The 27,533-nt window shown below is 40.8% G+C and overlaps 1 protein-coding gene and 1 long non-coding RNA gene across 3 annotated transcripts; one reads left to right on the top strand and one right to left on the bottom strand.

Moving 5' to 3' along the window:
- Window positions 1–1,152: 1,152 nt before the first annotated feature.
- On the bottom strand, window positions 1,153–27,419 carry LOC310915319. 2 transcript variants are annotated; one of them, XR_014591163.1, is made up of 3 exons: window positions 27,317–27,419; window positions 4,419–4,565; window positions 1,153–2,449 (listed from the first exon to the last, which is right to left on the bottom strand). It is a non-coding gene; the product is annotated as an uncharacterized lncRNA (long non-coding RNA). The 2 variants fall into 2 exon arrangements; XR_014591164.1 differs by lacking the exon at window positions 27,317–27,419 and adding an exon at window positions 8,482–8,646.
- On the top strand, window positions 2,526–23,265 carry JAKMIP2 (janus kinase and microtubule interacting protein 2; the record flags this gene model as incomplete). Its single annotated transcript, XM_083872115.1, has 21 exons — window positions 2,526–2,654; window positions 3,243–3,740; window positions 4,897–5,106; window positions 5,995–6,093; window positions 6,779–6,925; window positions 7,387–7,527; window positions 8,606–8,662; window positions 9,500–9,619; window positions 10,259–10,387; window positions 11,253–11,336; window positions 11,637–11,699; window positions 11,868–11,966; window positions 13,375–13,473; window positions 13,785–13,838; window positions 14,582–14,647; window positions 15,482–15,550; window positions 16,541–16,618; window positions 17,233–17,436; window positions 17,930–17,995; window positions 18,626–18,698; window positions 23,168–23,265. The coding sequence occupies 20 exons, from the start codon at window positions 2,526–2,528 to the stop codon at window positions 18,674–18,676; spliced, it is 2,463 nt and encodes an 820-aa protein (XP_083728241.1). The 3' UTR covers window positions 18,677–18,698; window positions 23,168–23,265.
- Window positions 27,420–27,533: the final 114 nt, after the last annotated feature.

Below are 27,533 nucleotides of genomic sequence, written 5' to 3'. Positions count from 1 at the left end.
CTAGAATATTGTTTTAACAAATCTGCTTAGCTTTGCTGCGGGTAACAATAATGCTTCTGTCCCCTTTTTACTGTTTCCATGGAGTCGCCAGCTACTTGGATAGGGTTTTTTTGGTTCATGTTTTAGAGCAAGGGCCAATGGTAATTTTAGCATGAGCAGCCTAGCAGCACCAGATTCATCCCGTATTCCTTGTGTAGAGTCCCACATCCAAAGGGTACTAGATTTGGGAACAAAAATACAAGCCTGATCTTTCTCTTTCCCTTGGTAGACTTTATCCCACAAATAAACATTTCTCAAATACTACGTTCAGCCACAGTGTAGCAGCCTATACCAACTATTCAGCCAAGCTGCACTTCCCTTAGTGTGGGCAGCATTTGTTTCCCTTCCTTTGCTTTGAATAGAAAGGTACTCCATAAATCTCTTAGCTCAGGCACCTCCTTCCTGTTTGGAAAAAGAAAGACTGCTGAGTCTGTTCTTGATTTTCACAATAACCCAAGGTGTTCTAGAGTCCTGTGCCTGGGTCTGATAAAGCACCACTTTGAACTGTAGTGCAATTATATTCATCATGCAACACCTGTCAGTGAGTATTTTCTGTTCTTCTCTCCAGCTTGCCCTGCACAGAGTCTTGTCTATTGTATTCCAAGTTATTTTCATTTGAATGCCAGTCTAGTATGCCACACACCTATGATTACGATATGAGTCTTTTAGCATTCAAGTCTGTTGTAAAGAGAGCTGGAGTGACACTGAAAAGTGCCAAAACATCCAAACCAGAGAGGTTACTCAGCAGAGATGAGAGCTGGGTTCTTGTGCCCATCTTCAACAAACACCTAGAGCAGATAGCACCTATGCAATGGAGAGAAATGTTCAGTTATGTTTTACTTTAAACATTATCTCATATTTAAAATTTAATTGGGCTAAATGGTGCTTCTCTGGTTCTCTCCTGGGAAAGGAAATTAAGATGTATTATTATGAATAGTCTGGATACTGCTTAACACTTCTGAAGTGTTCTTAGTCAGATCAGAGCTATGAATTCTCAGCTCATCCTTACCCACCCATTGCTGCACCATTCTGATAAAATTATGGGACATTGTTCAAAGAGCAAGAAGAAGCATGAGTACATTAATTTATTAATTCATCAAGATGAAAGGCAGTATGTCTAATTAAGATTCTAGAAGTTAATAGAATTCTGTTTCCTTCTTTTTTCTAAGTCCCCAGGCTCATCTCTAAGTACATTTTCTGGATTTAGTTACCATGGCAGGCATATTGGTCTCCTGTTTCTGCTCCTGTTCCAGTCAATGGCAAAGTTCCCTTTCACTTTAGCACTGTACAGACTGGTAAAGTGGTTTTCAGCTGCAGGCATTTTTTCATATTTCAAGTATGATTTTTTTTTAACTGTACTTGGGTAGGCAATTGGATATCTATTCTATAAGATTGGAACTTCTTATTAGGGGGCTGGAACCAGTTTTACAGTGGTTCTTCTGTAAAGTTATTTCACACAAGTGTTTCTATGAGATTTGCTATTTCAGATGCCTCTTGCATTTGGTGGTTCTCATACTGGGCAGCTGTTGCATAATTAGCAGTCTTTCTGCTTGCTATAAATGTATAGCTATATGCATATTCTTCTGTAATGAGGCCTGCTGGGAGATGCATTAAGAGTAAAGGACTGTGATGGCTGTGGTACAGAAGCATGCTGTGCAGTCAAAATGGACAGCAGCATCTGGTGTTAGAAAAGGGACAAGTTTTTCTGTGTTTTGCAAAGTACTTGGGACATAGTAATTGAATAGGATATTTGAACAAGCTGTACGATCATTTAGGCAGAGACTACATCTAAAATTTTTGCTCATACCTCTATGGTTTGTAACAATTAACTGGGGCAGCCTTGATTTTGAGAACTTTTTAGTGTGTGAGATTGCTCCTCTGACTTTGAATGGAAATATTATTGCTGAAACAGAACCTCTTGTTCTGAAATGCATCTCAGTTTCCATACAGATTGTAGTCGGGAAGGGGAAGAGAATGATATTATTGGTAGATCCTTGAGACTAAAGCATCTGCTTTGTGGTTACCTTAGACTGCAACAATTGGGTCAAATAACCCGTCCCTTCTAGTCCTGTACTCTCAACAGCACTAATCTTTATGGTAAATGAATGCCTATCTTCAATGCATTGTGCCCTTTTTTAGAGACCAGAAAAAAGGGCAAACATGGAATTCCCACAAGTGTGCCAGGCTGGTGTTCAGAAGCATGATTGTGCTGGGATCTCCCTTGCAGGTTTTCAGACAAAGATTGCTGTGTTTGGAGATGGGAGTGCTCTGTTGTATGTGAGCATGTGAGCAGTGCAGATGCAGTGTCCACTGACAGATAACAGTATCTCTTATTTCTCACAGGGCTTCCAAAGCAGCTGAGTCCAGGACCTTAAGGAATGTCACGCAGTAGGTGCTGAACTAACTGGCTCTGAAAAGAACAGAAACAGAAAAAGATGGCAGTCCATATTTGAAATAAACACGTGGACTCTTGCTGATAAGAAACCATGTCAAAAAAAGGACGGAGCAAGGGCGAAAAGCCTGAGGCACTGATTGTTGCCCTGCAGGCTGCCAATGAGGAACTCAGGACTAAGCTAACAGACATTCAAATTGAGCTGCATCAGGAGAAATCTAAGGTGAGGGTTTGGTTTTAAATAAAAGTGTCTGCTGAAGAAGACAAACACATGGAAAAAATTGTATCACAGAATTCAACAGAGGCCACACAACTTTTTCCTAAAACAGTCTGATTCTTTCCCAACTTATAACATTTACTGTGGATGTCCTGTGGCTTCCATGGAAAAGATTCCATTTTACTGAGCTACAAGTTGGAGAAATCTCTGGCCCTCAAATGCAGCAGTACGTGAAAGTTGTATGAATTTTGCTATTCCTGAGCCCTCCAATTTTCTGGTGAATTTGGCTGCTGGGGTGAAAAGCTTTTAGACTCCATATATACGGAGTCTTATTTCCTAAGGAAATATTAAAAGTACATGTAGCATCATTGTGTGAGGCAGGACACCTGGAGAAGACAGGGTTTTTTGTTTGAGTAAAGACAATATAATCTACATGAACGCCTCAGGAGCTGGCCTATATTTTGTTTTAGGAATGTGGAGGATTGTCTGGGGTCTCAGCAGGGTTTTTCTCAATTTGACATGGATGTGTCTAGGTAGGCTTGTTTTGGTAATGTTACATTTGTAGCAGATGATTTTCATTTTATCTCAATGTAGGTTGCTAAACTCGAAAGAGAGAAGACTCAAGAAACAAAGCGTATCCGTGAAGTGGAGCAACGCAAGCAGACCGTGCAGATCACAGAGCTAAAAGCCAAACTCCATGAGGAGAAAATGAAGGAGCTGCAGGCTGTGAGGGAGAACCTCATCAAACAGCACGAGCAGGAGATGACAAGAATGGTGAAGGTCCGAGACAGTGAAATCCAGCGGCTCAAGTCAGCGCTGTGCGCACTGCGGGATGGGAGCAGCGACAAAGTACGGACAGCACTGACCATTGAGGCTCGGGAAGAGGCCAGAAAACAGTTTGACTCTGAGCGCCTTAAGCTTCTGCAGGAAATTACTGAACTGAAGTCTGCCAAAAAGCAGGTGGATGAGGCCCTAAACAATATGATCCAGGCCGATAAGATCAAGGCAGGTGATCTTCGGAGTGAGCATCAGTCCCACCAGGAAGCCATTTCCAAGATCAAATGGGAGAGTGAAAGGGATATTCGACGCCTGGTCAGTAATCAAAACAGTTCATGTGTTCTCTTGGACTGCACTGAGTTTGCCTTTTGCCTCTTAGCTTTTTCTGTGTAACAGATCTCTGCAATGCAACTGACTTTGAAAAAGTCAAATTACAAATTTCTCACTGTCATTTGTCAGGAATAAATAGATCAGCATTGTGATGGCAGTTAACAGCTTAAAATAGGAGAGTGATTGTCTAATCCATAAGGATTTGGCTCTCTGATTTGCTAGTACATGCAAGGTGCAAAAGGGTTAGATAAAGAGCATTTGCATCTGCGCTTGCAGTTTTTTGGTTTCTCCAACCTGTGTTATGGAATCCTAAACACAATAAACCATGGCAGGAGGGGAGATAGATATCTTTTGGGTTGGCCTTGGTGTAGCCTTCAGTAATTACTGTGGAAAATTAACAAAAAGAGGCCCACACCAGCAAAGGTGCAGGTTGCATTGCTTCCCTATGTCGTGGTTTAGAAAATTCCCAATTTGTGCTCCCACTTAGACTTTCCAAACCATACTGATGCTTGCTCACTCCCCATCCCGTGCAGTGGTCTGAAGAGGAGAATTGGAGGCACAAAAGGTAAAATGAGATCATGAATTGAAGTAAGACCACTTTACTGAAAAAAGCAATGAAATATATACATGAGAGAGGAGAGTGGCTATGTGCAAAATACTCACCATGGAACCATCCAGAAGGAAGCCTTTCCGACATCACCAGAGAATGACACAGGATGAGACAGAATAACCTCTGGGTCCCTTGGCTACTGCAAAAATTAACCTTGTCCTGGCCAGAACCAGGACACTCCATCATGTGGAGAGCTGGACCTGCTTGTAACAGTAGAAAGTTTAGCTTGAAAACTGGAATTCAAGAATTGACAATTTAGTGAAATAAATGGGAATCTAACCTGTCAGCCCCTCCCTTCCCCCCTGCCCAATTCACAGTCTGCCTCCTAGAGGTGTGTTCTTGTGTTGCCAAAATACTCAGTGAATGTGCTCCTGTGCCAAATTGTGGGTATGTCCTGTTTACAGGTCTGGTGCAGTATGGTAGAGCAGATTTGAGGAGTGATCACTGATCTTAAGTAAATCATGCAATACAAATTGGAGAAATGCTGTTGCCTTAACATAGTAATATTGTTCTGGTGTTTCTTTCATTCAGATGGACGAGATCAAGGCTAAAGACAGGATCATATTTTCACTGGAGAAAGAACTGGAGACACAGACAGGCTATGTGCAGAAGCTGCAGCTGCAAAAGGAAGCTCTGGATGAACAGCTCTTTCTGGTGAAGGAGGCAGAGTGTAACATGAGCAGTCCCAAGAGAGAGATCCCAGGAAGGGCTGGAGATGGTTCGGAGCACTGCAGCAGCCCTGTATGCAGCTTTTACCTGTCCCTGCAAAACAGTAGTGTGGATTTGTGTTTCTTGCTGACATACCTTCTCAGGCCCTGGGAAAACATTCCCACACATTCACTACAAACAAGTTCATGTCCATAGAGCTTTCAGAGGGCATGCTAGCTGGACAGAGCTTTGTACTGCTGGTTTTCATCAGTTGTTTTATTCACAAATATAACACGTCTTAAGTAATCAGTGCCCCTTTGAAAGAATCATTGATGAACTTAACTAACTGGATAACGTGCACCCTCAAAACCAGATAGAATTAGGTGGATGAGCAGGGAGGGACAAGGAGAAGGCTGGGCATGGAGAATCTGTGAGACTCTTAGCAAATCCTTTTCTTTGTCTGTCTTCCCACAGACAGCCCTTGGGTGTCATTCACAAAGCATGCAAGTTCAATTCCCACTAAATGGAAGATGCTTACACAAGCAATGCATATGTAAAAGCATATTTACATATATAAAAACGAGGAATAAGAAAGTAATTGTAGTCATTACAGAAAGGGCTGTCCTGACTTTTTCACCTGAGGTAGTGGCTCAGCAAATAGAAGCAATCTATAGGAAAAGGCAATAAAAATTAGAATCTTTTAGCTTTTTCATCTCTATAAAAAAAAACTATCATCTGTTTGGTTGTTTTCTCTTAAGTTTTTGAAATGGCTTAAAATCTCCAATTAAAGTATCCCCCAAACCAAATACTTTCTCCTAAAAATACATACATGCCAACATACTCAGTACTACAAAGGTACCTAAAGATAATTTGTTGATGGTGACAGCTTAAGTTGATTGGTGTGTGTTTTTTAAGGATTCTTTTCCCAAGGATGTGTTTTGAAGAGAATCAATGACTGTGTGCCACTGTTGCCATGCACAGGACTTGCGCAGGAACCAGAAGAGGATAGCAGAGCTGAATGCCACCATACGGAAGCTGGAGGACCGGAACACGTTGCTGGTTGACGAACGGAATGAGCTGGTACGTGAACCTTTGCACTGGCAGGCAGGGGAGTCCAGAGCCATGGGGAAAGGCAAAGAGGGGGAGGATCCAAGGATAAAGCTAATGATGAATATGCCTTGTCCATCCATCAGGCCCATCACTCAGGAGGCTGAGGAGGACTTTTTGTCCTACAATTAAAAATAATTTAACTGAAGTTACATGAGTACAAAATCACAGCGGAGGTCGAGGCTTGAAGCATTGTGTGGATGCTTCTGTTCCCTCCTTTTGAGCACACAACATGTGCTTGGTGACTGACCTTGTGCACAGTGACTTACTTTGTAAATTAAATAATGTCTGTAAGGTCTGTAGTCCAGTATTTGACCAGGTTGAAAATAGTTAAGTACTGAGTCTAGGAAGAATTGACAACTGTGAATTGATCCCTTTATCTGATTTTCTACTCTGTGGTGATATCTGTGTGTTGAATCAGGCTATTTAACCTTTTTATATTCCTAACTTCTCTGCTTAAGGATGTGGGTAATAAATTCAACTCTTGATGTTTTTTTATTTATTCCTGAGCTAGAAATCTTAATGCACTCCTTTCATATCAGTTTAGCCAGCTTCGATGTTCTTTGTGTTGTAATTGCAAAATACATGTCAAGATTGCAAATTACAAATATATTCATGTGTCTCTCATGACAATTACTAATTGCTGTCATCAATCCAGTTGAAGCGTGTCCGAGAAGCTGAGAAACAATGTAAACCTCTTCTGGAAAAGAACAAGTGCCTCACGAAGAGAAATGATGAACTTATGCAGTCTTTGCAGCGCATGGAAGACAAACTCAAAGCAGTCACTAAAGAAAATATAGAAATGGTTGGTACGGAAGAGCAAAATGAGGATTACTGGCTGATCTGTGTGTTGGTGGCCACATCTGCATAGTGCATGATGTATATAAATAGGGAATATGCATTATATATTATTAGATACTGTTTGCCTACCCACTAGACAGATTCAGCTCTATTTGCCACATGTGAGGGCATTTTGATGCATGGCCAAGGAGGAGCTGTGGTGTGTGACCTTTAAGGGCTGTAGAGGCTGTATTGCTGCATGATAACTAAATAGATAAAGCTTTGATGTTCTGGTTGAAGAACTCGGCTTTGCTGTGCTACTTTATTGTTAATAAGCACTGATGGGCATTAATAAAAAAATGGTGTAGCTGAAGCATATTTACAGGTCTATATAGCTTAAATGAAAGGTGATGTTTAGTTTTTAACTGAAAGGTGGTCTTTTAATTGCTGAATTCTTATTTTATCTCTTTTATCTTCTTACCACAGAGAGAAAAAATAACATCACATCCTCCTCTAAAGAAATTAAGATCTCTCAATGACCTGGATCAGGCTAATGAGGAACAAGAAACTGAATTTTTAAAGCTTCAGGTCATAGAACAGCAGAACATAATTGATGAGTTAACAAGGGTATGTCCAGAGCACAAGGAAATTAGGAATGATTGCTGTGTATAGTTTACCACTGATAGTATTTCTTTTTATAACTGAGGTCTGAGAATTAATACCTTACCTGCTTTTAACATCTGCAGATGTTTAGCTGTAGGTGTGCATGTGTGCAGTTTACTGAATTTGTAGGGGAGCATAAAGGGAGGATTATTATGGTGGATCATGAATGTGAGGATCCTGAAGAAGAAGGATGCTGAGGAGAGAGAATCACTGCTGCGAGGTCAGTCTGGGTCTGCAGTTAGAGCCTGTTATTGGAACCTGCAGTTATAGTCCAGCTAGGTAAAAGTGTGCATTTGGAATCTGCAAACTAATCCCTGCAGTCAGAGTTTAGCAGGAAATAACTAGCAGAGGCTGCAAGGGAAACCTACAGCAGGAGCTTGCTGCAGCCAGTGTCAGTGAATGACTGGAGTCAGGGTGGCTGAGCTATAAAGGGGAATAAACCAGGGCTCTTTTCATGCTGTGATAAACAAGAACTCTGTGTCTCGGCTCATTTCTACCATTCTAACAAGAGGGATGCTGCAACAATATCATGTGCTGGAAAAGCATGTACAGCTAGACAGTGGGTTTCCAGTTCTTCTGTCATTTAATGCTGACAATTCCTTTGTCAGCAGACTTTGTATTATGATACTGAGAAGGAAAAAGATTCCAAAACAGGCTATTGTCTTTTCTGAGACATTGCTAGGAATGATGAGATAGCACTCCCATCATTTAATGACTTTGAGACAGAGGCAGCATCTCCTCATCAGGGAAGGCAGACAGCCCTTGTACAATGCTCAAACCCATGCACCCAGTGATTTTAGAGGGCAATCCATCAGCTCCTATTGTTTGATAGCTGCTCAGGGCAAATGGACAAGAGCTTTTTTCAGGTGGTTTTCAGCTGACACACATACAGATTTGGATATGAATTCTGTCTTCTACCTGGAATCAGATTCCTGTTTGAACATATGGAGAGAGTCACTGGAAGTTCTGTTATTCATTTCCTCTGTATATTTGGCCATCTAACAGCTGCAAAGAAGAGAGAGTAACTTCTTAATCTTTCCAGGACAGGGAGAAACTCATTCGTCGGAGAAAGCATAAAAGGAGCTCAAAACCAATCAAGGTAAGATGAAAAATTGTTTCTCATTTGCAGTGTTCAAGTAGGCTGTGTAGAAAAACACACTTTAGCGATCTGATTAAAGAGAGCTTTGTGGATTATAACAGTCTGGTTTAGTGATCAGGTTTATAAATTCCTTACTTTGGGAGAGCTTTTAAATCTACTTTGAAATTCTCTTAAGGGTATGCAGCAAAATGAGGCTCCTGTCCCATCCATTGTCCTTCCCGTGCCCTCCCCACCAGTAGTAATAATTGTCATTCCATTTGGTTTCTATTAGTATTGGTTTCAGGGTCTGTTATGCTGAGAGGTGTTTACCTTATCAGAGACCTTCCCATTTTTCTTCTGTGATCTGTTTTTCACAGCACATATGGGCTAAAGCTGAATCCTTGTGCATCTCTGTTCTTCAGGTGGAAATTTCTGCCTGAGATTCTGTGTCATTCTCTCCTGCTCAGTTCCACACGTCTTTGACTAATCTTTGTACCTGAATTGAGTTAAGTCCAAAGCTGGTATAATTTACAGTTTTAGAGCTGAGTAGTCAGGAGTGGTTTGCATAGCCATATCAAGGTGGGAATACTGGTTACTTGGTTGCACTAAGTCCTCCAAGGACATCCCTCAGTGCATCAGCCATGTTCTGTGAAAGTAACAAACTTATTCTCCACCAGCACAAGACACAATCTTTAGTGGGTTTGAGTTTGTTTGAAGATGGTAACTGCAGGGGTAGCCCCTTGTTCATTTTTCACACCTCATCTTTCAAGTAACTAGCAACTCCCCCCTCTGCCTCTCTCCAGAACACATGCTACAAGTTTACGTGAAAGTTCAGAAATCATGTTTTTCCTTCTATAGAGACATGTGGTGGATACAGTTTTTGGGTATGATGATGATTCTATGGACTCTGAAACATCCTCTGTGGCCTCATATAGAACAGACAGGACACCAGCAACCCCAGATGACGATCTGGATGAGGTAAGAGATCTGACTCTTTCCACAGACAAGTTACGGGTTTTCAAGAGATAACGGCTTTTGAAACAAGTGGTCAGGCTCTCAAGAACACTCACATTTTTGTAGTGCATACTGAGTTATAAGTACTTCTTAAGTTTGACCTTAATTTTGCTTACTCATATACTGAAATGCTGAGACTTTCTTCCACAATCTAGTCCATAGAGTCTATAGCTGTGACTACCCTGCAATTCAAAGTGATTTTTTTTCCTCTCCCCTTTCAAGGAAACAAACCTATTACATTTCTTTTAGCTTAAAGACACATTAAAGGGTTATAGTGAATGGGATGACATCATACTGGTGACCTGTCACTAGTGGGGTTTTGCAGGGCTGCATCTGAGGCCCTGTGCTCTTCAGTTTCATCATAAATTATTTGGAGGTTATCCTTGTAGGTCCCTTCCAACTCAGCTGATACTGTGATACAAATGCTGTATAATCTCCCCCTTTTTTAATTTCAGAACACAGCAAATTCACTGTGATCCAAAAATCTATTTGAGTCAAGACCAACTGTAAACCAACTGCTGTGCTTAACAAATCACATTTGCATTCTTTGCTTTGACAGTGCTTTTTCTCAATGGCTTATATATGTCCCTTCTTATTCTTCAGGGTTTAGCAGCAGAAGAGTCAGAGCTGCGGTTTCGACAGCTGACAAAGGAGTACCAGGCCCTGCAGAGAGCGTATGCACTGCTGCAGGAACAGACAGGAGGGGTCATAGATGCTGAAAGAGAAGCCAGGGTCAGTAGTTGTTTGAGAGTAACAGTATTTTGTTGCTGTCAGGACTAGAAACCCCTCAAAGGGACATGCAATGGAGTGGAGCTACACACAGCATCCATAACACTGAGAAATGTCTGTTCACTTGTTTACTGAGTACATTTTTAAAGAGAGTGACTGTTAAGAATGGACACAGTCGTTCAGTTTACAGGAAGGTGTCCTCCACCTGAACCTGCAGTCAGGCAGGCATGCCAAAGCAGACAACTCTGCAGCCTGACACAGAATGAGGGTTTTCTCATCATTTGCCTAGATGTGATAGGATTGGATTTTAAAGGAAAATGAAGGCCTGTGGGTTTTCACAAAGCCAAACATTGCACCAACTTTAGGAACATCTGAATGCTTCTAACAAAGAAATGTAAATTACATTCAAATTTTAATGTTATGCAGGCTACAGTAAACCTTCCAAGGCTAAAAATGTTGTCCCTCTAATAAAATTACAGAATCATTCAGACTGGAAGGCACCTCAGGCAGTCCCCAGCCCAAATTCCTGCTCAAAGCAGTCAGCTGTGAGATTATATCAGTTTGTTTCGTACTTAGTTGAATCAGCTCTTGAAAACCTCCCTGGCAGTTAAAATTGCCTCTCCCCACTACCTATTGCCACTCTGATCTACTAAGCACTTTTTTTGTAATTTAGAGATTTAGGTAATTTAGGGACTGTGTGCCAGTCTAAGGGGTGGTAAAAAACATCACTGAGTCAGAATCTTTCTAATGGTTGTTCACTCTGTGGAATTGACAGCATGAACCAAGGCTCTGCTGGTTTTGGTTTCCTTTTAATACCAGTCACATTGTTGATTTTGTTACTCTTTAATGTGATGTCTGACTTCAACAGGCTCAGGAGCAACTTCAAGCTGAAGTCCAGAGGTATAAAGCCAAAATAGAAGATCTGGAGAAAACTTTGGCTCAGAAAGGGCAAGTGAGTAATTCTTGTGTGGTTTTTCCCCTATTTTGTATCTTACCTGCTCTGCTTTCAAAATACCTAGCAGAGTTTCAGTGTAAACTTCCATGAGATGCAATGTTGCCAGTCAGTAAACAGGCAGATCTGTCAAGTTCGGAAGCCTTGCTACATCTTGGTAAATTTAAAATGTTGTTCTGTAAAAGAGAGCTTGTTCCTCTCAGGATGTGGAAGCCTGAATATTGTGGCTCCAATTTTCAATAAATATTCCCAGCCTCATGGAATTTGATTGTTCTGTAATACTACTCCTTCACCCAACAGGACTCACACTGGGTGGAAGACAAGCAGCTTTTCATTAAGAGGAACCAAGAGCTTTTAGACAAGGTACATTCTGAAGGTTTGCATGTTCACTCTTAAGGGTTGTCTGAATCCTGTGAGACCTCTTAAGGGTTTACATTTTGCACAGCCTGTGCTATCTGAACTACTACTCACCAAACACTTTGTGGTTCTTGTAACAGTCACACAGGTCACGATTTAACATATTTCTGTTAGATAGAGAAAACGGAAGCAGAAAACAACCGTCTGCAACAGGAGCTGCAGGACGCGCGAGACCAGAACGAGCTGCTGGAGTTCCGCAACCTTGAGCTGGAGGTGATGGATGTGCTTCTTGCAGTAGAGCTGGTAGAAAATTAAATGACTGCACTTGCACTGGACACCAGCTTTAATCCAGGGTTTACGCAAGTGTTGTAGTGATAAAACAGAGTAACAAATCAGGCCCAGCATTTTTAATTGTGAGCTGAAGTATTTCTGGGTACTAATAGTAAATAGCACCATACCCAGCTGGTTCAGTTCTCCCTGAGCCAGGTGCCCAGTGTGCACAGGTAAGCCTAGCTGATTAACATGAGTGTGCCTCTTAGTTGCCACGCCTGTGGGCATGATTTTTCTAATACTTGTAGAGGCCTGTCTGCTGCTGTGCAAGTGCTCTTCCTTTTGTGGGCACTGGACACATTCCCTGTTGAGCAGCTCTCCCATGACCTGTAGTGGGTACAAATAGTGTCCCAGGTGACACTGATGCAGGAGCTTCAGGAGCCTCTGCAGGACCTCAAGCTCCCTCTTCCCAGAGTGCCTCTAGTTACAGGCTCTTCCTTGGAGTGCCAGTCAACCAAAACTTCACCTGCTCTCTTCCCCAGTATAAGCTAGGTGGTTTTTTTTTTTTTTTTTTTTGTTGTTTTTTTTTTTTTTTTTTTTTCTGTTGCTGTCCAAGGCCAAATACATTTGCCACAGAGCCTTTCCTGGGTCTCATAAATTAATGCTGTGTCAGACCCTAACTCATAGAACTGTCCCACAGTTTTACCTGACAGCTGTGTTTCCATATGGCAGGGAGCTGAACTGATCAAGTTTATGAACTGAACATGTTCATAAACCAAGAAGAGAAGGTGAGAAGGTGAAGTTTAATCTTCACTTCTATGCTTGCCTGAACATCTGAAAGGAATGAGAAATAGCATCTTCAATTTATTTTGTCTCTGGTCCTTTAAAAATATTTATAGTTCTGGACAAATAGGACAAATATTTGTAAATTTTAAGCAATAAAGGTGTATAAATAGCTAAGTTGATCAATTTTTTTGAACAGGTTCTTTTCCACAGATGTTAGAATGTACAGCATACCGGGATGAGGAAAATGTATAATCTGGGTATCCCAATAGTCTAAAGTCAAACACCCCTTTCTAAAGGGAATATTTACAACAATGTATAGTTGTTCAAGACTTTATAAAGCAAATCACTTGACTCTTAGCTAGGTGACAGCCTTTCCATGGCCAGTTTGCAAATTGACATAATTTTATAATTGACATAAATAATCTACTGTTAAGCAGTTATTTAGGATCCTGTCCCACCTGGGCTCACTTTTTCAGACTAGGTCTAGATGTTTCTTTCCACGGCTTGTAAAATGAGGAGGTAGGTTTTGCAAGTCAAGGATGATATAAACAGCAGCTATGGCATTTTCTGTGTGTGTCTCCTTCATTCTAATAGATTTTCTAGCATATTTTCAATTTATTTGCAGGAAAGAGAGAGGCGGTCCCCACCATTTAATCTCCAGATTCACCCATTTTCAGATGGTGTGAGTGCTCTACAGATCTACTGCATGAAGGAAGGGGTTAAGGTAGGTCACTTGTACAAAGCAGTGCTTCTCCCTACAGGAGTGGTGTGTGCCACCCATGTAATCCATTACAAATAACTCCACTAAACTTCAGGTATTTAAACTGAGTCTAATGTAAGAGTGTGGTGACAGACACAGTTCAATTAGACTCAAAATTCTCACCATAATGATAAAATCTGGTTGAAAGGCAACTGAAATCAATTTCCATAGGATAAAACTAAATAGATGACATCTGTGTGATTCATAGATTAGGTGGATATTGCTGCCTTGATAAAAGGTGCATGCCATGCCTTTACCTTCCTCTCTCTTTGCAGGATGTCAGCATCCCAGACCTTATAAAGCAGTTAGACATCCTAGGTGATAATGGGGTAAGTTGAAATGGGAGATATTTTCTCTTTACAAGCTGCATTTTGTATGGTGCAGTGAGTGATGTGTATAATTATGTCTGTTTTCTAAGATACTTGTTAAATTATGCATCTGTTACATATGGTTTAGCAGACTGGGAAGAATGTCCAAAGACTACCAATGTTTGGGACTGGGCCCAACTGCACCCCATTCACTCAAGAAAACACATGAATGAGTTTGGCAGTCTGAGTAAACCACTTCATCAGGACTAGGATTCTTTTTAACAGTTTCATAAATAGGCAAGAATTATCAAATTCCCTGTGACTAAAAGCGCATAGCTGCCACATAAAAGAGATCCTGTATCTCTGGCCAACATTAGATACGTCTTTAAAAAGTTTATAAGAAATAAAGGATCATTATTGTCTGTTCACGTGCTGATGTAAATCACTACTATTTTTACAAAAGCTTTAATGGAAATCCATTTATAGCTTTATAAAACTAGCTGAAGACAACAATGGTTCTGATTTTAGTTTACATTTCTCTTAAGGTGTAATGGAATTAATGATACAGTTAATCCATATCATGTAGAAAGGCAAAAGTAGTGGTCTTCTTAATATGTTAACAGATTCAGTATTTTGATGGAAACTGAATATTCAGTACTACAGAGATCCTCTGAAAACTGTGGACCTGTTTTGTAGGCTGGATTGTCTTTATTCATGCAAGAAACTGCTGCCAATTTTCCTCTTTCCTGTCTTTCTCTTCACAGAATTTAAGGAATGAAGAACAAGTGGCCATAATTCAGGCTTCCACGGTATTGTCCTTGGCAGAAAAGGTAAATCGTGTGCTTTTGTCATGTGTTATCTAAAGCCTCATCTAACGCATTTTCTGCCCTGTTGTTGTCATCAATATTGTTAAACTTTCTAGTCTTGGGAGTGATTCCCCAAATAAAATAAACTTTGTCAGCACAGTCCCAAGCAACTTGCTGAAGCAGCAAAAATATCAAACTGAGGTGGTCCAAGCTGTGCAGTAGAAAAAATTACAAATACAAAACAACATGAAATGAAACTTGCAATTGAAAACTGAATGAGAAATCATCAAAAATTTAAGCTCTGGTTAGATAAAGTTTGGAATTTACAGTCCTGAGATTTCTAAAGCTTCCAAAGGGATCTGTATGCCAAAATTTCACTGAAAGCATGTGTCTACATTCCTTATTTCAAAAATTAAGGAAGTGGAGGTTGGTTAAAATTGCTTTCTAAGGCTCAAATGCAGCACACAGTCTTTTCAACATGACAGTTTTCAAGGACTCTGCTCAGCAATGCCTCCTCTGCAAACAGAGCTGCCATAAAGCCAACTAAGCTATTTTTGAGATGCTGTAGGTCCATTGTGGGCCTTTATCCGTGGGGTGAAATGGGTTCCCTGTCCATCCAAGGGCGTGTATACTTTTCCATCTTCCAGTGACTCAGCAGTGGTAATCCTCTTGCTGCTTCCCTGCCAAGTGCTCCCTGCAGACATCAAGGCAGCCTCTGTCACAAACAGCTCGAGATGAGCCCAGCACTAGCAATAGGCTGCTAAAAACAGACTAACAACATGCTGTAGATATCCCACTTGCCACTGCTTGTGTGCTAGAAAACACAGCAGGTTACAGCTCTCATTGTCTTCTCTGCAGTGGATCCAGCAGATTGAGGGAGCTGAAGCTGCTCTGCATCAGAAGATGATGGAACTAGAAAGTGACATGGTAAGAAAACTTTCCTTATTCCACATTTTAGGGACACTGATTGTGTCACACTTACTTGATGTGCCAAAAAATAACTAGGAAAGTCTATTGGCAGATGAAGTATGCAGCATTTCACTGATTATTGGTGAATCCATAAATTCCTGGTCCAGTTCGCATGCAACAGCAGGATAACAGTAACAGAAATAGTAAAAATTTAAAAAATTCCTCTCTTTCTATGAGGATGACTGTTTATTAATAAGTGCAGAGGGCTCAAAGGTTTCTCAATAATTTTCAGAGAGGCATGCATTATTTGTCTCATAAGATTCACAGCCCAAACATCAGCTACTGTATTACATTTTATTCAGGACCAGCATGTGAAAAATGATTGAATTGAATAATAACACTGTTTGCTTTCATTACATACTAACTAAAGTTAGTACCTCACTCTGTTCTTATTCTAGTTAATGGCAGTAGCCTACCAGATGAAAAACGTAACTACAAGAATTAGACAGCTGTAGTAGCTTGTGTTTTGTTCCTGTGGTATGTCTGTAGTTAAGTCTGTTCAGCTGAAGGTGGATTGATAAATTAAAGCATAGCAGCTGCCCCCAAGGAATGTGAATGTCTAGTTAGTTCCTGTTTAGTTCAGTCCACTTTTACACCTCTTCCAGAATGAGAGAAGGCACAAAAACAGTAATTCCTGATGCCAGAGGAAGTATCTTTAGAAAAATCACACAGAATACTGTAAACTTCACTACTGAAATGCCAGGCAATACCACTGAGACCAACAGAGAGGATGGATTTAGTTCCATGTTGATCAGATGTATTTACCTACAGGAGCAATCTACAACTATTTGCCCTTCTTTCTTTTCTAGCTGAGTCAGATATTAGTAACTCTTCCGAGCATCAGTCGAAAACCAGCTGAATTAGGTATCTGTAAATGATCTGATAAAACTTCCTAAAGTATTTGGAGTAACTAACTTGTTTTTCTGTCCAAATAATCCTTCATTGTAGGAACAATTTTGCAAAATAAAAGGTTATTTGGAGGAGGAATTAGACTACAGGAAGCAGGCTCTTGACCAAGCATACATGGTATGTACAAAGGAAATTCTGCAGAACATACTGGGCAACTCTGCAATAGCACACAGACTCTTGTTGAATCAGGAGGAGAGATTTTTGCTTTTTTGTTAGTACTGATGTTTTTTAAATTTGTTCTTTCCTCATTCTTCTGATATACTATCATGCAATCTGCACAGCTTCAACACAGTATCTTGCCTTTTCGTGTCATAAAAAGGTACATCTGAAGTCTGAAACTCTTGTCGGTCTAAGGCAGATACTGCTCATTAATGTCAGCTTGTCCACCTGGAGTTTTTTAGAGCAATAGGTGGAAATTTTAGAATTGGTGAAGTAATATACACTTCAGATTTGAAAATTCCATCCAACTTTATCTCTGTAACTCCATAAAAAGAGTAAAAGTGAAGGATTTCAGTGAAAATTAATATTAAAATATTTTAAAAATTAAAGTTCCTATCCTTTTTTTCAGAACATGGAACCATTTTCTGAGTTCAGTTTTTCAGAGTTTTGCGCACTTTAGCACAGGGACTGCCTCTCATGCAGGGGCCTGAATCTGCCACCAATCCCCCAGTTCCCAATGTGGTTTAAAACATGTTTCATCTCTAATTGACTTTTGGTGTTGCATCAACCAGAGGATCCAGGAGCTTGAAGCCACCTTGTACAATGCTTTGCAGCAAGAAACAGTGATAAAGTTTGGGGAACTACTCACTGAAAAACAGCAGGAGGAGCTGCGGACAGCAGTAGAAAAGCTAAGGCGTCAGATGCTGAGGAAAAGCAGAGAGTATGATTGCCAGATTCTTCAGGAGAGGATGGAGCTGCTCCAGCAGGCTCATCAGGTAAGAAGAAGGAACACACACATGTGGTATCGATTCTGCCTTTCTGTGTAAGAACACAATCTAGGCAAGCTCTAGGCCATGAGGGAGCCTGGCACCTTTTTGAATTCTCATACTTTTTTTCTGTGCATACAAGCACATGTGATACTAGCTTGTGCAAGATTGTTTTGGTATATTTTGAGTTTTAAAATTCTAGCCTAAAGTTTTCATCTAGAATTCTGTCTGAGATGAGATTAATCATTGATACTAATTTCCAGCATTTAAGGATCCAGTTACATATATGCAGGATCATATTTTAAGCAGTTGCACACAAGGTAAAGCTGTGGTGGTTTGGTGGGATGAGTGGGTGGAGTCACAGTAGGACTCAAGATTATCCCTGCCACAGAAGTGGATTTGTTGATTTCTAGACTTTTGGCACTTGGAACATTAAGCTACTTGTACAATGGGATAGATTTACTGAGAATTTAGTGTAGATGCTTTCTTTTCTGATTTCCAGAGGATCCGAGATTTAGAAGATAAAACTGACATCCAGAAGAGACAAATTAAAGATCTGGAGGAAAAGGTTGGTTCTGTTCTGCTTCGGAACCACATTAATGAACTTTGTTTTGAAAGTAGTGATCCAGTTCTCTCTGTCAGCTGCACCTGTTCGTGGTGGTCCACAGTCCTTTCTTTTCAGTTTCTGTCACTAGATACTTTAATCTTAAAATACTACATTAAATCTTAAAATATTACATTATTAAACATGTAATGGTGACTGAGATATATGTGTGTGTATGTACCTATAAACTTAGGTACATGTGTACATATATGTGTGTATATATATATTTATATATTTATATATCCAGGCTATTTCTAGCATGGATTGTAGCCACTGTTTTTTAACACATTTAAAAATACTATGCATGCTATTTTTGATATCCAGCTTTATGACTTGTCAGCCCCTGGGGTATCATGATGTGACAGTTACACCTAAGGCTTTCAATGTGATTCCAATTGTAATCAATCACCAAAATTATTGGGATCTGTTTTCTAAGCCTGGAAGGTGGTGTGTAACTTACAGATGTAATGAGGGAAATAACAGTGTTTTCTGAATGAATAAATATTCTAACTGTTCTACAGAGTGCAAAAATAATTCTGCTGCTTACAATGCCATTACCTTTCATTCTTATACAGTCTTATTTTTCTTCTGCAGTTTCTGTTTCTATTCTTGTTCTTCTCTCTTGCCTTTATTCTTTGGCCTTGATGTCAATGTGCCTCTTGGAAAGGTAAGACTGTTTTATTTATTTCCTCAAAGCTAGCACTTCATGCACAGAGCGGAGGATCACATCCTTGTGTGTTCTTGTGGATGTTTGGAGTCAGCAAATGCAGCAGGTTGTTGTCAATTTGTAACAGTTCACAGTAAGGGGTTGTCATACTGCTGAGTTGCTGGTGATCTTGTGCTATTCATAATTGTAAAAATAAAAGCTAACAAGGAATTTCACAGTAACAAAAAGACAGATTTCCCCAAAGGGGAAATTCAGTGTTGATGTTTGCAAAGGGATGAAGATGGAAAACAGTTAAAATAACCTCCACTGTAAACACACTCCGAACTAACACTCAGGAAGGATTTTAAAACAGGTAGAGCGCTGTGTCCAGCAGCAGGAAAAATACAAAGAAGAGCAAAGAAGAATGATCAGCTGCTGAAAGACAGGAAGGGAGAGACAGTGAAATGGAAGGATTTTTCTGGCTCAAGAAGTGACACTGATAAAAGGAGGCATTGGAGAGGTCTAAAAAATTTGTCATAGAACAGATGGACGGACAGACACACAGCTTGCTATTATTCACTGTCTAATACAAACAATTACCATGTGATGACCTTAATGTAAACAAAAATTCATAGTTAATGATACAGGTTGTAAAGAGGTCTGTCACAGTATGCTTAACACCTGAAAGCTCAAAGTTGAAAAAGTAATGTGAAGAAGGGGAAATAAATCAGAGAACTATAATGGTCCCATTTTTCTCTGTGGCTAGCCACTTCCAGAACAAGGATGCTGGGCTAGGACAATTTTTCTTTTGATCCAGGATAACAAAACTAGAACGTAGCCTAGAAAACATAATGTTAAAGTCTCAAGAGCATGTAATGACAGAGCATAATTTTCTGATTTGGGGACAGACCCATACCATTAAATTTCTCATTCTCTCTTGGCTCTGGCTTCACTTGTGTCAATGAATAATTCCTCTGCTTTGCATTTGAGACAAGCAGAGATACAGTTTTGTGAAAAATGTTCTGCCATGCCCTTCCACCATTTGTACCAGCTCATTTTTTGTTTCCAGATACAATTCAAGATACTGATTATAATTAAGTGGCATAGGTCCAGTTTGGTGGGGTTTCCTCTTCCCTTTAAGGAAGAGCCCCTACTTTGTGCTTCATTTCGGCCAGATCAAAGGTTTCATTTGCAGTCTTCTGCTGATGCAGAGAAAGCTCTCAGAATTACCCATATCAGCTGGAATCCACTGCATCCTTGTTCAGCCAGACCTCAAAATGAATGTTTGCATGGGCTGAGGCAGCAATATACATGGCTTGAATGGGGAAAAACCCATAGAGGAGAATTAGAAGAAATGTGGACAGATCTGTGATCACAGCTCTTGTAAACAACAGTCAATAATATCGTTATGAAGTTGCTGCTGTTTAAAACATACTGCCTTGATCCAGTCATCATGAAACATTAAGTTATGACTGCATACTTAATTGTGTTCCTACTGCGGAATTTCTGAGAACCAGAGTACAGCATGGTATGGCAGTGAGATGTTTTAAGTGGCTGTGACTGGTGAAAGCTTGACTTTACAGTTTCTTGCTTATTCATAATGGAGAAAAAAAATCAGAAATTCTTCTGAAGCAACCAAATTATGGACAGAATAATTTTAAGAAGCTGAGATTTTCACAGTACACAGTAATAGCAAATAACTTTATATGACTGTGTCTTTCACTGTATGACAGAATCATGAGTCCAGAACAAGCAGTCAACTTAGAGGGAGATTCCAAATAAAAAAAATTCTTGGATTGAAGGTGCACCTTGAAAAAAATCACAGGAAGTCGTAGTGACATTTGCAAGAGCCTGTCTGCATGATTTTTTTCCATCTGCCTGTACTGTCATCCTTTTTCAGTTCCTATCACCACTAGAATAATTGTGCAGCATATAAGAAAAACTTGGGCAATAAGAGATTCAGAGTTTTCTGTACATACAGTTTGCACCTACATTTTCCACCAGAGTGGGTAATGGCGTTGGTTCTCTAGTGAGTATTTGCCTTTTCTAGTACAGCTGCAGAATTGGTAAGAAGCTTATATGTCCCAGTTTTACCAGTACCAATCTCCTAATTTGCTGATAACCTGTCCTTTCAGCCTAATTTGAGGGCAGGTGTTGGCTAGTTAGAAAAGCTAATGAGATGGTTATGGTCAGAACTCTGTATTTTTCCTAAGTTCTAGGAGGTTTGCTATTTTTCACGTGGAGTCATTGTGCCTCCACGGGCTGCTGGGTCCTGTTCAGCTCTTGCTCTCCCCTGAGCTGATGCACACCTTGCTGTCGTGTTCCTTGAACAGGGCTAATAGTAAAACCAGCATAAACATTTCTGTGCTGTCTTAGATGTGACACAACTCTCCCAGCTGCACAACTGACTGATGTCCTTGCACAGGAATTTACATCCCTTAGAGACTGTGTCAAGACTTCACTTCCCTCCCCATGCCCTTTCTCTCCCCACACTCCACCTCCCATTCTGGCCCAACCTCCTTCAATGGGTTTTCCTCTCGTTTTACGTAACATCTAAGGTTTAGCAGGTGTAAATCCTTTTGGGATCACTTGAGCCCGGGAAGGCTGCTCTAACTGCAATGCCAAGATGAGTTTCACTCATTGAATTCACTGTTGGTCCATAATGGCTGGTCCCCGGAGCACACGGGAGTCCAGTTCCCCACAAAGAGGATGAGAAGCATCAGCAGGAGCTGAAATGTGGTTTACAGCCCCAGAAAGCCTGCTAGGCAGTTGTGGCACTCCTAGGACTACCCAGGAGATGAAGGATTCTTCTGCTTTTCCCATCCTGCTTTTGCATATTTGGCTTAATGAACATCAGGTAGGGACCAACAAGACAGACAACGGTGAGCTGAGTGACAGAGGAAGGAGCCATGACAGTGGTGGAGATACAGTGATTTAGAGAATCAACATTGACTATGAAAGTGGAAAAATCTTATGGGTGAGGTGTGTCTGGGGGATATATAAACTCAATGCTTTTCCAGAGGATCTGCACTGCTGTGAACTCCCTTGAACTGTAGAGACAGCTGCAGCAGGCCCAGCATCACAGCACGCATGATACCTGTAGAGTGTTTTACCAAGGCCAGTCACTCCACAGGTGCAAAGCATCAAGTCTTGTAGCAGTTCCTCAAAAACAAGGTAATGGTAAGCTCCTCGTCCCCTGCCTTCACCCCTGTATTCTCCTCTGTGGGATCCTCTCCCCTCAGTACCTGAGGGGAAATCTCCAGACACAAGCAATTTGGGAATGGTGTTGGCAAGATGGAGAGGGATTTTAGCAAAGTCATGTTTTCTGAGGCAGGAATACATGGAATTGGAGAGAATAACTAACACTGACTTGTTTTGCCCATTTGCATTAAAAAAACACCTGCCTACCCAATTTAATTCAGCAAAGGTGAGCATGGCATGGGGAGTGTGCCATCAGCATTTCTTCTTACAACTATTGAGCTATATATATTATCATATATATAATATATGACAATCTATCAATTGCAAAATTGTCTTAACCTTGTGAGGGACTTCAAACAGATCCCTGACAAAACAAACAAAAAGCCAACCTCATCCTAGGGAGCTACTTCATGGTGAGAAGTCTTTGGTTTTGTTCATGCCTTGGTGCAGTTTATCCTTTACCAATCTTTTAACCAGCAGAGAGGAACCCACAGTGTGGTTACAATGATAGTTTCTGGTTTCCTTCTCACCCACAGCGAACACAGGACTGACTCACTGCCATACTGAAATTACAAAGGACAAGAATGTGCAAATAAAGGATGTGCAGCAGATAAAGTATCCAGACCAGAAGCTCTCTAATTCCTGTTTATGTGGGATTTTCCTACCTGCATTTTCTCTTTGCTTGTGAACATATGTATTCACTTATTTGTGATCACATAAGGAAGTGTGGTCTGTGTGGATTTTGCACCCAGTCAATTTTAGTGTGTAGGCTTGAATGCTGAGATAGCAAAGACAAAATATGCCCTTTCTTTCCTGGTCTCAAACCTGAGAACAAGTTCTTTTCCATAGATAGGGTAGGCTTTCTCAGAACAGCAGTAGTTTCTGTTTGCCTCAGTGCCGCATTAGACAAAATTCCAGACTTGCTTTGACACCCCGAGGAGATTGCCTGCTGCCATGGCTCTTGTTACAGGTGAATTTTAGGCAGCTTTGGTTCAAGAGTCATTGAAACTTATGCATACTACTCCTGTGAAGATGCCCATGGGACCTTTTATGTACCACAGGGCTGCACCTTGAGGAGTTTAAATGGGGAAGCTTAGCAAAATATACAGAATTCTCACAAATGCTTTTCACACAAACAAAACCAGTTTTACACTCACAGCTGTAAGAACTGACCTTTTCAGCTTCCTGACTGATAGATTGTATCTTGGCAAAGCTGGGATAGGTAGGTAGAGGAACTTACAAACTTACACCTTATCTGATACAGATGTTATTTTTTTTTTTAACTTTAGAGTGCCCGACCACACAGATAAGTCCTTATAAAGGCAAATGCTTCCACCCCTCGATGAAGAGAATATTGTTTACACCTATTTTCAAAAGTATGAAAATGAACAACCTTGTAGCCAAGACTGCAACCACCTTGTATTTTAAAGCCATCACTCAAAATTTGTTACCTGACAGTTCCTGTCTAAAGCTACGATATATGCTGCATCTAATGAAATCCCATATGTTGAAATTACAAAAGGGGAAGAAAAATAAACGACAACCTACATCACCTAGGAAGAACTTAAAGGGAAGGAACCACTTTCAGCTGATCAAGTCAGTGTGTCTTGAGCATGGAACCAAAGTTACAATAGAAAAATCTATTCCTGCTGTGCAGGGCAATCATTTTAATGTCACCCTGTCATCTGACAAATGGATCAAAATGAACAGATGAGAGTAGGAGAAACTCAAGAGATGCTGACAACATAGTGCTCGATGTGAAGTGTGTGGCTTTCTCGCTGCGGGGACTCCTGCTCTCCCTCTTTGGTTTTAACCTCAGGAACAAATGACAGCTGCAATGTGGAAAGAAGAAAGAAAAAAAAAAAAAGAAAAGCAGTCTGGGTTATTGCAGGATGGGCAGGACAAGTCATCATGTTTTGTGCTTGAGATCATAACACAGCACCACCTGCCTTGGCCAAGGAATGGAAGAAGAGGGTGTCTGGCATAAGGAGGGTTTCCAGTGGAGTTGAAGCCTTATCTCTCTTCACCATCCCTCCATGAAGAACAGCCTATCTATTGTCAGATACTTTTTGTACTCTTTAAAGATTGCCATTGAGATAATAATGACTGTACTTGGTTTCACTATAGAATAACCACTGAGGATCACTGAACTGGACCTACAGAGTAGCTTCTGAGAAAGAAATGTTGGAGGACAGGGCAGGGAGGAAAGCTAATCCCCTTATCCATGTGACATGATTCACAAAGCATCAGCTTCCAACTGTTTTGTCCCAGCTTGGAAAAAATGTTTTGGTTCAGTCTGTCAACTGACTTTGACAGTTGGCTTCCTAATCAATGATACATAGACCAAAAATGGGGAAAACTTTATGAAGGTGACCTTATTACAAATAAGAAATATTGCTAGTCTGTTTAGATTTTTCCACAGTTAAGAGTAACTAAAAGTAGTTCTCATTTCAAAGTGTAACTTACCTCTGTAATCACAAAGCATGGAACCCGGCTGTGGTGCCTCCCTGAGGTCCATGCACCCCAGTACTCTTTCAGAAACATCTCTGAGGAGCACAAAGCCTGCAGCAGTCACTGTGAGGGTCCTGTGCCGAGGGAAGCAGTGCAGCCAGCTGCACTCACCCTCACTTTCTCACTGAGGGACTGACAGTGCACTTCTCAGTGCCTCTGGTTCCATTTCCCGGGGAATGGTGTCCTAGCTGTTCAGACTTTGGGTTCCAAGGCTCTGTCTTCTGTGATGGACCCTTAATTTGAACTGGAAGAAATGGATTTCTGTACTACAAATTAGAAAATTAAGGGACAGAATACAGCTTGTGCATTACTTACACCTTCAAAGCAGGGATCACATGTACCAACATCTTACGCACATCAGAAGCTTTGAAAGTGTTTTTTCAAAGAGCTTCTCCTTTGGTTGCCTGTTTACTTTTACAGATGAAGCAGCTGAGGCAGAAAGTAGTGAGGTCACTTGGCAGAGCAACTCAGCACATCGAAAGCAGTTCCTTAGCCATAGGAGGGAGGAAGTTCCTCTAGTATCAATGATGCCTGCCCCTCACAGATGCCTTCTTTATTTTTGGCCAGAATAGCTTTTAATCAGTAATGTCCATTTGCCCAACTGCATTGCAGTTCTGGGCTCAGTTTCCCCACAAAGACTGCTAACATCCTTATTTCTTGAGTGCTGGGAGATAGTGCTAAGCCTTCCATCAAAGAGTAGATGTTATTAGCAAGTGATTTTTTTTCCTGCTCCTTAAAATTAATTTAGAGAATGATCACATCCTCTTGAAACACTGATTCAGACAAGGGGTTTTACTGAGTTATGGCACCAAGCTGCTTGTATGTTTGCTGGTTCATTTTTTAAAGAAATATGCTTGTAGGTAGATATGTTATGTGACTGCAGGCACATTGCATGCTTTTTGTTCAAATTCCTTTTCCCTAGCAGAAGACTCTGTGAATAAGGTTGACCCCAATGTACATGTGCTTTCCATGAGCTGGGAGTTCAGTCCTGAAGCTCTGGAGTTGGGCCCTGGAAGAGTGGTCCCACTCCTGTGACAGCTGGAGACTACTGAGAAGCTTAACAGATTATCAGCTACAACGAGGAGGCTTTCCCTCTGGTTATTCCTTCTTCCCACCTCACTCATTTCTCTGTTGCAGCATCAGATAATTTCACACCTTCAGGCTGCTTTCCTCAGTGTTAGGGCTGGCAGTTAAAGTACTAAGTTCTTGCAGAAGAATGAGCAGCATTTGGTTCCAGTGATGATGGAATAACTTTAACCACTGGTTTGGTTTAGAAAAAAATACCCTAGAAACGTTTATTTCAGGCAATTATACAGAAGGTTTATGGCACAGATAGAAGTACACAGTTTCACAACATACCTGACTGGTCTTGTAGTAGGCTTCATAATTTACACTGCCTGAGCCATATCTTATTTAATTTCTCCTTGTCTAATCTGCAGTCCCTTGCTCCTGTGTGTATATATATATTTGCACACAGGTACTGCATTCCCAAGGGCTCAGGGTGGGATGGGGGCTGGCAGTCTGATTGCAGCAGCCCTGGGTCTGCAAACTTCTCAAAGATTGTTCTTCCCTCTAGAGAGCTGAACCACCACTGCTTTACTCTCCTTGCAGCATAACACATGCCATGCCTAAAACACACTTGCTGATATGAGTTAATACAAACCTTCTGCTATCAGCTAGATCAAAATGAAATTAATGTCTCTGTGTGTGTATATATATATATATACATGTATCTATATGTATATGTACATATATATACATATATATGCATATACTTACCTATTCCCTATTGTATATAGAAATTATTCCTATAGCTTATGAACATATTTCTTCAATCTAGGCATGGAGAACTGAATCCAGATTGTTTAGCTGCCACAGCTGGTACACTCGTCCACATTTAGTTCCACATCTCATGGGCAATTAATTTTTTGATTTTTTTTTTTCTGGACCCATCTCTGTCCTTGGACTGTTAATCCTGGGCTTTCTGCTGTTCCTGACATTCACTGAAGTAAAGGATTGAGAATCCTCTCTCAGATTAGTCACTACAGCCAATGTCTCTTCCCCAAAACCAACAGGAAAAATAAAAAATTTACTGCAGCCTTTGAGAACAGCAGATATGGCCTGGATCCCTCCCATGGATCCCTTCGAGGCTGTTCAGGAGTAGCAGCACTCCAGGCTGTCCATCCCACCAAAGCAGGAGGTGAGTCACAGAAGGTAGTACAAATCAGCTTCACCACAGTTTGACTTGCTGCCTTTTTTTTTTTTTTTTTTTCCAATGACCAAGTTGGGAGATTTTAAAAACTATTTTTGAATTTAAGCACTTCAGATGTAAGATGGATTCAGGCAGTTGGAGTTGCAGTAAGGAAATGGTACTTTTTGCCTGGCTCACAGCTCCATCCTCTCTTACTGATATGCCTGGAGGACAGTGGAGAGGGGTTTTTTAGATGATGTTCATCTTCCAAGCCCCTGGCATCATCTCAGTGGGAAAACATCCTCTGAAACCCAAAGCTTTCAGTTCTATGGCATCCCACAAGGACTGCACAGGCCAGGCTCTCCTGACATGAGCAGGACTGAGAGAACAAACACACAGCTGCTGGTGATCCAAAGGGTTTTCTCTTCCCCTGCCCTCTCTCACATCAGCACCTCTGTGGTTTTATATATACCTTTTGTTCCAGATTTTTTTGGTGTCTATTCCAGAACAAAATTGTAAATGACCTGGCAGAATGACCCTTTGATAAACACTGGACATGTATCTGTACTATATGTATTAATGTGTAGGAGAGAATCCTTATTGTATGTAAAGTTTTATGAATGGTTATTTTTTAATTTATGTATTTAATATAGGATTCAATGACCTCTGGTGTTTTAGTTTGTATAAAAAAATAAAACAGCAACATTTTTTTTTTTTTTAAAAAAGACCACTTTACCTTCACGGAGACATTCAGCATCTCTGGAGTGTGTTCAGAGGAATCACGTTCAAGCCGAGCCACGGAGGCACATTCTGTGGGGAGGCTGTGACACGGCAAGGGATGGTGGATTGGGCTGGGAAATAATAAATATATCGATTAAAGAGTGAGCGAGGTCCTGGAGCCATCACCAGGAAAAGGGAGGGCAGACAGCGGTCCCACCGGGCCCAAGGGTTAA

Source organism: Zosterops lateralis (genome assembly GCF_965231275.1).
Source record: "Zosterops lateralis genome assembly, chromosome: 14".
In the NCBI taxonomy this organism is placed as follows: Eukaryota; Metazoa; Chordata; class Aves; order Passeriformes; family Zosteropidae; genus Zosterops; species Zosterops lateralis.
Note: the sequence above shows the minus strand (reverse complement) of the source record. Positions and strands in the feature narration are given on the sequence as shown.